We start from the raw sequence: 12,278 nt of genomic DNA, 5'->3' as shown, positions 1-12,278 counted from the left end.
TGCCCCCTTCCTGATTTCTTATTCTTTTGCATGTTTGTCACACAAAATGTTTCTGATCATCAAACACATTTAACCATTAGTCAAATATAACACAAGTAAACACAAAATGCAGTTTTTAAATGATGGTTTTTATTATTTAGGGAGAAAAAAAATCCAAACCTACATGGCCCTGTGTGAAAAAGTAATTGCCCCCTTGTTAAAAAAATAACCTGTGGTGTATCACATCTGAGTTCAATTTCCGTAGCCACCCCCAGGCCTGATTACTGCCACACCTGTTTCAATCAAGAAATCACTTAAATAGGAGCTGCCTGACACAGAGAAGTAGACCAAAAGCACCTCAAAAGCTAGACATCATGCCAAGATCCAAAGAAATTCAGGAACAAATGAGAACAGAAGTAATTGAGATCTATCAGTCTGGTAAAGGTTATAAAGCCATTTCTAAAGCTTTGGGACTCCAGCGAACCACAGTGAGAGCCATTATCCACAAATGGCAAAAACATGGAACAGTGGTGAACCTTCCCAGGAGTGGCCGGCCGACCAAAATTACCCCAAGAGCGCAGAGACGACTCATCCGAGAGGTCACAAAAGACCCCAGGACAACGTCTAAAGAACTGCAGGCCTCACTTGCCTCAATTAAGGTCAGTGTTCACGACTCCACCATAAGAAAGAGACTGGGCAAAAACGGCCTGCATGGCAGATTTCCAAGACGCAAACCACTGTTAAGCAAAAAGAACATTAGGGCTCGTCTCAATTTTGCTAAGAAACATCTCAATGATTGCCAAGACTTTTGGGAAAATACCTTGTGGACTGATGAGACAAAAGTTGAACGTTTTGGAAGGCAAATGTCCCGTTACATTTGGCGTAAAAGGAACACAGCATTTCAGAAAAAGAACATCATACCAACAGTAAAATATGGTGGTGGTAGTGTGATGGTCTGGGGTTGTTTTGCTGCTTCAGGACCTGGAAGGCTTGCTGTGATAGATGGAACCATGAATTCTACTGTCTACCAAAAAATCCTGAAGGAGAATGTCCGGCCATCTGTTCGTCAACTCAAGCTGAAGCGATCTTGGGTGCTGCAACAGGACAATGACCCAAAACACACCAGCAAATCCACCTCTGAATGGCTGAAGAAAAACAAAATGAAGACTTTGGAGTGGCCTAGTCAAAGTCCTGACCTGAATCCAATTGAGATGCTATGGCATGACCTTAAAAAGGCGGTTCATGCTAGAAAACCCTCAAATAAAGCTGAATTACAACAATTTTGCAAAGATGAGTGGGCCAAAATTCCTCCAGAGCGCTGTAAAAGACTCATTGCAAGTTATCGCAAACGCTTGATTGCAGTTATTGCTGCTAAGGGTGGCCCAACCAGTTATTAGGTTCAGGGGGCAATTACTTTTTCACACAGGGCCATGTAGGTTTGGATTTTTTTTTCTCCCTAAATAATAAAAACCACCATTTACAAACTGCATTTTGTGTTTACTTGTGTTATATTTGACTAATGGTTAAATGTGTTTGATGATCAGAAACATTTTGTGTGACAAACATGCAAAAGAATAAGAAATAAGGAAGGGGGCAAATAGTTTTTCACACCACTGTATATATGAACACATGCTTACTGGAAGAAATTCCTGACTCTCTTCTTGACGTTTCAACTGCTTCAACATCTCCCACCTCATCCAAAGTAACAAAATCCTCTAAGTTTTCAGGAAAATCTGCCTCAAGTTCTTCTTCCTGTAAAATAAATGAAATACAATGGGTTTTGGAACACACAAAAAGACACAATAATGAAAAACACTCAGTTCTTTTACAAACCCCACATCCAGAAAATTATATGGTATTTATAAATATCAAAGCAGAAATTATTGAAAATAACGCTACTTAGAACATAAGTTTAAATCTATTTACTTCTGTGAACCTGTCTTCAAGGACTCCCAAAGACATCTAGGATTCTCTATGTTAACTCTACAAAACCACCATACATTTCTTGTAAAAATAGGCTGAAATTGTCAAGACTACTTTTAATTTACTGTACATTTGAAACCCATTTCAAAGAGAAGGTGTATAAACTGAGTAAATGAATACAGCACGAGTCTGTTACTGATGTACTGTGTGTGCACAGTGAGGGCTGCACCTACAATCACTAGAAGTTAAACAAAGCACATGAACTAAGCAGTAAAAGATACACACATGCAAGTCCATAGGTACAAGACATAGCAAATAAATCTGACTTGTTTTCATTTTGTATAAGTTGTAAATTAGTCTCGCTGAAGCCAGATGTAAAATATATATGTCTGGAGACAACCATGAGTGAATTGTGCTTAAAACTGAGTGGGAATAGTTAGACAGCTCACTAAGTGTCACATTTCTAAACCAATCCAAAACCATGAAGGCAGCTCTCAGAGTAGGGGTGGTGAACTGCAAAGATCAGAAGTGCTCTTGTTAACCTGGTCCAACAGAGAGCAAGTTTCTGCTTACGATGAACCATCTACAGTAGGAAAGTCTCCTAAAAAAAACACTATTAGACATAAAAACGTGTGATGCAAAACACCTGAATCAACAAATCTGCCTACTACCACCACCAACAGTAGATGCAAAGATGGGACAGCACAATACCCACCTTCTGACTGCAAGTCTAAATTAATAACTAAATTAATGTAATGTTACTAATTAGAAATGTAAACATGTCATAACAAAATAGATGTAGCGTTTAAACATAATATATTCATAGGCTATAAAGCGTATGTAAACTATTTGCTGTTGTCATGTCATATAGTGATACAATAGTTCAAATCACAGAAAGATATCATAGCAGACACAGGTACTTCTCCAACATGTGGTACCCAGTAGAGGCAGTGGTCTATGTGTGTGTCTGTCTCCTCTGTCATTACAATGTGCACATTTATTATTAAGCTTCAGTTACCTTGTGCTACTGAACTCCTGAATGGAAAACAGCTATTTTAATTTTTCATTAACTCTCAGGATCAAGCCTTTTGTTCAGTACCTTTTGCTCAGTCCCTGAAAAAACAGCAGCAGTCTAAAAGGCACCAACTAGAGAAACTGGGGTTGGGTATTTTAGGAAGAAGCACTGTGGGTATAGCCTCTGCAGTGCAGGATTTCACCACTATTCCCCATACACATTTTAATGTGTTGTCCCAAGATGTATATTCTCATTTGAGAATCACGTCTGGCCCCGCAAAACTAGTTGTAAATAGTACTTTCACTCCTTCACACATAGAACCTGGTATATTCCCAACATAATAATACTGGAAGTTTATTAAGATTTCATCATTCCTAAATACCAGGAAAACCTGGCAACCTCCCATGGTGATAATGTCCATATGACGGTCCCAAGGTAATGAAACAGATTTCCTGAAAAATGATCAATAAGTCAAAAACTGACCAACAAAGTTGATTTCACTTTTATTCAAAACAAAGTAAGTTGGTGTACAGCAACAACTGAAGTTCTACTGTACTTTTGTTTAGTTTTAGTTTCCCCCCATAACACAAAGATGCATTTAAGATACACACAATATAGTGTGTAGAAAAGCTGAACAATAGAGCCAATGATTAAGCAGCTAAGATATGAAGACACACAATAGTAAATTTCCACTAGGCCTGGGTAAAAGTATTGATTTTCTGATTAATCATTATTTTTCATTTAAATGATTTAATGTCAATTCTTAAAGTTTCAAGACCAATCTCGTGAATCTCTATACTGCTGTATTATTATACAGGTATGTAGATTTTTGCCTATGTTGATTTTTGGTGCCCAAACCATTAGATGCCAGTAATGCACCTCTTAAAGCTTTCTACAGAAAAAGCACATTACTACCTTGCATAAAAGGGTATGTCCTCTTCAACTGAATTCAGAACCTAAATCAGATGTGTTGACTTACTATGGAGTCAAAAAGTGCATCGGTATAGAACAACTGGATAAAAGCAAAGCCATATGTAAGCTGTGCAACTCAAAAGTTAAGTATTGTTGTAACACAACACATCTGGAAAATCATTTATCCAGATGTCATCCAGAAATGTTATGTCAGTTGCTATCCAAACAAGCACAGCCTAGATCTACACAGCAGACAGCGTTTAGCTCCAAGCTTCCATTTAATTTGCCTCATTCCCAAAATGTAAAAGAATCTATAGCAGTTTTTAATTTGTAAAGACGTTGTTGAAAATGATCTGGAACTTCAGTAATGCTATACCAACCAGAAAGCAGACGTGTGAAGTTATTGTACCTAGGCTTTATGAAGTTCTTAAGCAAAGGACTGCTACAGCTCTAGGGTCAGCAGAGAGAGTAGTCCTAGCTTGCAACAGCTTGACATCCAGGGCTGCACATTCCTATGTGACAATCACATGTCACTACATTAAAAACAACTAGGCACCTGCTGACAGATATGTTGCAGACCAGAGCACTGCACCGGGAGCAACCTCATTGCCTATATGCAGAGCTGCTTAGAGGCCCCGCTGATGTTTTAAGAACTTTTCTAGCATTTTCAATGGAACACATTAATTGCAAATTTGTGTGTTTGCAAGCCCAATAAATGTTGCTTCTCTTTAAGCACGTGGCTAGCTATACTACTATGGTGGAAAAGGTTTCAATGTGCCTCACCCAGCAGAGCAAATGGCCAATTATTGGAATTTTCAGAGCAGCCTGCGATACAAAAGTGTGCATGTGTGCGCAAAGCAGCCGACTTGAAGTAGTTCCAGTAAGCTGTACCGCATGGATATTAGCGCCACTGTCAGTTATGATTTCTGGTTATTTGTCTTTTTTGTTCCATTCATCCAACGTTGCCGTCATCAGGCATCAGCTTCTTTTTTGTTAGATGAGGAACTGTGAGAACAAATTTTTCAGACTGATTAATGCAACTGAAGATGTGTAAGATAAACAAGTATAGAAAGACATGCGTCTTCCTACAGTTATCTTAAATTTCAACTAATTCAAGATTATTTTAAATGTCCAGTAGGGGAATAAATTTGGCTAACAGTTTAGTTGAAAGGATGTCTACATGGAGATTCGTAACACAAAATTAGGATACTGAATCAGATTATTTAAGAAGCAATATTTGATTATTTTATAATAATAATATTCACATGATGATATAGAAGTTATATAAAGTAAATGCTATTGTATTAAAATAAGGAGCACCCCCCATAATATGTGTGGATTCAGATGTGGATATACGTATGTTTGTTAAATTATGGTGAATTCTGAATGAGTGCATTATTGTTAACTGTTCGTTATTAATCAAGTATTGCTTCATAAATATATCCACAGACATGGAATGACAAGTCACTATGTAAACACCCTTCAAATAAAGTGTAAACTGAAAAAAGTGTAAACTGAAATTTGTTACATTATATTAATGTTCTCTATGCATAGTTAATTAATCTCTAAAAAAGCAAACAGTTCAAATATATCAGTGCATAATAATTTAATCAAGATAAAATCGATTTTGAATCAAAATCAAAATCAGGACATCAGTGGTAATACCCAGCCTAATTTTCACTATTCATGAAAACTGCACAAATACCTTTTTCCAACACAAAAATAACTCCGTTTAACTACTGCTTTACTGTTTGACGAGCCTGCTACTCTTTTCCCTCATGGGAAAAAAAACAGCAATAAAAACAGCCAGGACATGGCTACATCCTGCGCTTACCAGATGGTTGCTAATTTTATCCTAGGCACTGATAGTGAGTGTATAGACCTCTATTTTATATATCAGTTCAATTTCCTGAACCTTTACAAATAGCCAACCTTAAAAGCAAGCAAACCACTATAAAACCATCAAAATAATCAGACATGTGACTGATTTGTTTGCCTCAACATTAGCCAAACGTATGTGCGATTGCCTTGTAGCTTTGCATTCCTAACCATACAGGTCTACTTTTCCACTACTTTTAACCTGGGAAACTGGCAAATCCAATTTGCTGAATACTAGACTTACTAAGATAGCTTTAATATTTGAAAGAGTTTTGGTGGTCAAGTCCTGAGTGTTGTGAAGGTCAATGGATTCTGAGCTTCATAGGTACCACATTTTTTCCCCTCATGGTTATGCAGCAGAGTGTTACAAAGTCTTTCACAGGCGATATCATTTTTTGGCTGAAGTGTTCACTAGAGCGACCATTCACATTCAGCAAAAGACACTGAATGTCTTCAGTTGTGTGTACTATATGCTACACTCCATGATTATTACAGTTAACGAAAACTAAAATCAAAACTGAAACTATTATTAAAAAAAATGTTTGTAAACCGAAATAAAATTAACAAAACTGAAATGAAAAACTAAAACTAAACGAAACTATTAAAGCAGCTAGAAAGACTAACTGAAATAAAAAAATAATATACTACAAATATTTTTAGTTTTTTGTTTTGAATGAATATTCTTGCCATCAGTCTTTAACCCTTGTAACTTTTAACTCTAAAAACAGAAAGAATTCCACCACGAGTCGCCCACATATATTTATCCAGTGAACGGTGGCTGGTGATGGAGGGCAGGTGTTCACACAGCATTTGCGGTGACAGAGTGAGCGGATTATGGGCACGTAAAGCGTGTGAAACAGAAAACAATTTACTATGCTTCCTTCCTTTGCACTTGATGTATATCAATATGTAATTCAAACTCCTGAAATCAGAATGTGCTGGTCAAACAAAACCTTCACCGTATGGACAGAAAAATCACAAGTGAGTTAACGCTTCAGTTAATTTCTCCAGTGCCTGCATTTTGTTGACAATAATTCACCTGCCACTTCGCACGTGAGAAATCCTTTTTGAAAATAAAACGACACTGATCGAGAGACTGACGGTCATCATACAAGATCACCATATTGTTACAGACCAATCACTTTTGCTTTAAAAAAGGCATTTAACAACAAAGCGACACAAAACTTGCAAATTTCCCGAGCTGACAATGTCTCTACTGAAGTACATTTCTACATTTATTCATTTATCTTTTTAAATTTATGTTCACAGCTCAAAATACCTGATATTGTGAAAAAACAGCAGCAGAATTATGTTTTAAAATATTTGTTCCCCTTTTTTCAATTTCTCTCTCAAAATAGTTTAAATAATATAATTCTTTTTGTTCTTAACATTAGCCATGTCATACATATTGCATACCAGGGATTTTTCCTGCCATGCATCCAAACCTGCTGTGGTGGGCTCCAGGTTTCCTGTGATCCTGCTCTGGATAAACAGGTTTAGAATGTGTATATGTTGTTCTTAATCTCAGATGCTGTCTCCGTCCATACACCTATTACCTACTCTTGCTCTGCTCATTATGGGTTCACTGTTCTTATGATGGGATATTCAAGTCTCTCTACCCCTAACCTTGACACTGCATGCTTGTTTTTCTTTGTTTCCCACAATACAGCTAAGCTGGGTTTGCAGACTGTTTCAAGCCTAAGTTCCCTGTTCTTCCTAAGGCCCCATGATTTTCATGATCACACCTGTCAGGACATAGTAGAATCTATTTTCTGATTTTTGTTATCTTTTGAGGCCTGCATGTGGCAAAACTATCTATAAATTGTATGTGACTGAGATGGAATCAGAGATCAATATGTCTGGTAGAAAATAATAAATGCCAGTATGGGAGTTTTTGAATGCAATATCAAAGGCATTAATTGTAAGCATATTGTCTTGGAGTGAGATATGTTGTGTGTTGTAGACATGAAGAGTAAAAAAAAAAAACCCTCAAATCTTAAAATTCACCTAAATTTCATCACAAATTGGCCCATTCTGGACAATAAAAGGACACATTTGTTCAGGACAAATAGCATAGAAAATATTTTAAAAATTATAAAATTATATAAAATTTGTACATATCTGGTTTTGATTATGCTTGTTTTTATTAGATAAAAACAAAACCAGATAGTAAACCATGTAGCGTTGTAAGTTTGCACTAAGATTAAACTCATATCATATCTAAACTTGTTAAGTGTACAGTTCTATCAGATTGTGACACAAAACTAAACTCTATAGTAGCTCCATGCCATAATTACTGAAAGTAATACAGTGGAACCACAGTTCACGAATGTCTCGGTACACGTACAACTCGGTTTATGACCAAAAAGTTCGCCAAACTTTTGCCTCGGTTCACGACCACACACTCGGTATACGAAGAAGCCAGTTTCCCATGCTGCCGAGAGAGAGAGAGAGAGACTGCACGCAGCTGAGAGTAGAGGGGGGAGGGGGGGCGCACGTGCTGCTGAGAAAGAGAGAGAGCCTGCGAGTGCAGCTGAGAGGAGAGGGGGCTCAGTGCTGCTGAAAGGGAGAGGGAGAGAGAGAGAGAGAGAGAGACTGCGCGTGCAGCGGACAGCGAGCGAGCCTGCGCGTGCAGCGGACAGCGAGCGAGCCTGCGCGTGCAGCGGACAGCGAGCGAGCCTGCGCGTGCAGCGGACAGCGAGCGAGCCTGGGTGTTTGTGTCAGTGTTATTCAATGTTTTTACATTAGTTTACTATTACACTGTGCATTCTATGGTGTAATTAACTATATTTGTGCTTAAAAATCTTTAAAAAAATATATTTACATACAGTTCATACGGTCTGGAACGGATTAATTGTATTTACATACAATCCTATGGGGGAAATTGCTTCGGTTCATGACCAAATCGGTTTATGACCAGAGGTTTGGAACGAATTATGGTCGTGAACTGAGGTTCCACTGTAGATATAAAAATAAAACAGAAATGTCTTGGTGAAATAAAAACTAAATTAAAACTAAAATTACATGATGAACGAAAACTAAAACCAAACCTGAATTTCCAAGTAAGGTGAGTAAGAAATGTAGAAATAAAAACTAATACAAAAAAGGCAAAACTATAATAACCTTGCTACACTCTGTTTAATGTTGCTTTTTCACTATAACCTGTAACCAAGGTAAGCCAGCTTTATTTCATAGATTGAAAATGTACCCAGGTTAGAACAACCAAACAATGAGGGGTTGGTGATTCAGGCTGTTCTGTGAGGCTGGCCATTAGTCTGTCATTAAAATATTGTCACTCTGGTAACAGGGTTAAGCATTAACTTTAAATTCGTGAATAGGTTTAGTTTTTAGCAATGCACGATTTTTTATGCAAAACAGTCACAGCTGCACTGAACTGCAGAGGAAGTGCAAACAATCACTGCATTTTGGTGTGATGACAGCTAATTCTGTAAGATTTAATTTGTAAAGTAATAAAATATTCTCAAACACACTTAAACAAATTTGGGATCATGGGATGTAACAAAATGGTTTATATAAGCAAAAATATACATACCTGAAATAAAGGATCGTACTGTAACATTGGTGACAGAAAAAAGGGAAAACAATCTAAAAATCAAGAGTATAATAAACACAGGAAAATATTTCTCAAATCAGCCATTCCTTTGTTTCACTTAAATGGGAAATTATAAAACAAAAAATTCTGATAATGTTTCAAGTAGACACTGAACTAGTAAGCCCCACTTTATCATTCTTGACTTTAATGGAAAAATAGCTCGAACCAGCCTCACATGCTCACATGAACCATCTCTAGGGCTCAAGTGCTCCTTACACCATCTATACACAAAGCTCAATGGAGATACTGAACAAAAATATACATTCCTTGCAAAACACAAACAAACGAACAAAAAAAAGACTGTGGCATCCTAGAATTAATGGTCTTACTTCCTTTAACCCTTTAACCGCCAACTCCCTAAATATTCCCCACGCCAGGCGAAATCTGAACAATTTTCGTTTTTTTACTTTTTTACATTTTTTTTACATTTTTTACATTTATTCAAGCAGTATTGACCACTAAATGTTGTGCAAGTTGCCAGTGTATACACGAAATCTATAAATGTAACCTGAATTCTCAGCTAAGCAAAACATTTTGATACCAAACCGTGCCCTTTTCAATGGTAGATACTGTCGAAACTGTAAGCGGCCCTTCCACGACAATAAACTTTCATCAACTGCAACTGACGGTCCTGGCATGTAGGGCAACTGAAATGCTTCAAATAAATGATCAATCAAAGGACGTAGCTTGAACAAGTGGTCGCGGTTTGGATCTTTCTTATCTGGCTCGTTTCTGTTGTCATTCAAATGAAAGAATTTCAGCAGCAAAGAGAATCGGTTACGTGTCATGACAGCTGCAAAAATAGGTGTTGCATACATAGGATCTGTAGACCAGTACATCTCAATATCTGGTTTTCTGATTATTCCCATCAACATCAAAATCCCAATGAATTTTTTCATTTCGTTTTCATCAGTGTCAAACCAAGCACGAACACGGGAATGTGGAGGTAAATTGGGATTTTTCTCAATAAACTGTGCTGCATACAGATTTGTCTGATGAACAAAATGTCTGATCAAATCAGGTGACACAAACAGCTCATAAAACTGCTCAGCAGTGTAATTGTTTACATCAACAATAAAGCCACACGTTCCCTCAAACGAATGCAAAAAAGGTAGTTCACCACGGGCAGCAGCCCAGCTGAGATGCTGGGGATACACCCACTCAGCGCCGTCATCCGATGCGTCTTCATTCACAGTATCATGCAGCGCACGTTGCTGCTCATCACTGTCGCTAAAATCTTCTTCAGAACTGCTACAATCATGATCAGAACTGTCCAAAATCGCCTGCAAAGCCTCACTTGAAGTCAGTTTACGTTTCGCCATATTCACAGCTGTTACATGCGAATCACGTCACATGACCGGCCAAAACAACCACAGACTTGTCGAAATACAACGTAGTAATAATACCCACGCCAAACCGTCAGTTATACTACTTGCCAGGCATTCATATAACCACAGGCAAATGTGCCGGATAATTCCGGCAGTATGACGTTAGCAATAAAACAACGGTGCCGGATATATCCGGCAGAGGGCGGTTAAGGGGTTAAAACCAGCATGAGAAATCAGTGCATCAGTAAGATAGCACCATCTGGTGGATGCTATTGCAAAAGCAAACAACAGCTCATTTATTAATAACACAGATGGCCTTGCAAAAGTTTTCAGACCACTGACCATTTCTGTAATTTTTCTGAACAAAATTTGTTCCCTATGATAATTAATTTCAAAGCAGTGAAACACAGCTAAAATGACATTTGTTATGATAAAAAATGGAAATACACCATTTTCATTAATATTCAATACTTATCTTTTGTAAGCTCCAAGTTTGCCCAGGCAAAAAAAAAATGACCTGTCAAGAACATAATTGCTCTGTAACTGAATCCTCAAAGTAACTGGACACATTTTCTGGATAAAAACCCTAGCAGTAGTGCAGTAGCGGACACTGGAGTAACGGGGTATCAAGTCAATGATATCAAGATATCAATATACTGTTAACCTGAACGGAAAAATCCCATAAAAACTGCAGTTGCTTAAAAACAATCATGCTAATGTCCACAGTTTGCCAAAAAAAAACAAAAAAAAAAACACACCACCAACCAATTAACTGCATTGTGTGAAAAAGTCTGTGGTAGATTCCTGGCCTAAACTGAAACAGGTACATGTTGGTATGTGTGGTGCAAATTTAACACTTCCCAAAAGAGAACATCCTACAGTGAAGTATAATGGTAGGAGGATTATGCTATGGTCTGGGAATCTGATTAAAACAGAAGATGGAAAAGATGATGGAAAATACAAGAACATACTGCAAGGGTACATGTTTATGTCTGCTAAACACTGAAGCTTGGGCAAACGTTTATCTTTCAAAGGACACTGATCCCAAACCAAAGGTTAAAGTAACCCTGAATTGACTCAAGGAAACATAATGAACGTCCCACAATGTCCTAGTCAAAGCCTATTCTCAGATTTAATAAGAATCTATGACACTATCTGAAAAATGCAGCAAACAAGCATCATCCAGCTAATGTACTGTATTAACCTGCAGAATTTCTGCCTAAAAAGTAATAGGACAGAATACTAGAGACCCAATGGAACAATTTTCCTTTCGTCCCATTTTAAAGTACAAGTTTGCCATTTATCAAGTCAAAGATATTTCTTCACAAACATGATATTTATGCATTTGCCATGCAAAATTGTGTCCTAAATTTAACAGAGCACCACCAGAAAATTCAAGCTTAAAAACGATGCAGCATATATTTTGATATAAGAAAGCAAGTCTTACATGTTTCCAATGCATGTTTGTGACAATCATTTTATTGCATATTATCAAATACCAAATATTCTGGATACTATTTCTCTTGTGCTAAGGATACATTTTCTATTTGCTTGTGCGAGTTCTCGCATACATATGAAAGTAAATCAAAACAAAGCCAACCACATCGGTTGACTAGGGATGCTAATGATT

At 37.4% G+C, this 12,278-nt stretch overlaps 1 protein-coding gene across 1 annotated transcript in view; it reads right to left on the bottom strand.

Annotated features, from left to right (window-relative positions):
- LOC114660144 (matrin-3-like) overlaps positions 1 to 12,278 on the bottom strand; it is a 75,146-nt gene that overhangs the window by 17,823 nt on the left and 45,045 nt on the right. Inside the window, exon 12 of the mRNA XM_028812645.2 lies at positions 1,617 to 1,731. Coding sequence (XP_028668478.2) covers positions 1,617 to 1,731 — 115 coding nt within the window. The remainder of the gene's footprint in view (positions 1 to 1,616; positions 1,732 to 12,278) is intronic.

Source organism: Erpetoichthys calabaricus, chromosome 11, assembly GCF_900747795.2.
Source record: "Erpetoichthys calabaricus chromosome 11, fErpCal1.3, whole genome shotgun sequence".
Lineage (NCBI taxonomy): Eukaryota > Metazoa > Chordata > Cladistia > Polypteriformes > Polypteridae > Erpetoichthys > Erpetoichthys calabaricus.
Note: the sequence above shows the minus strand (reverse complement) of the source record. Positions and strands in the feature narration are given on the sequence as shown.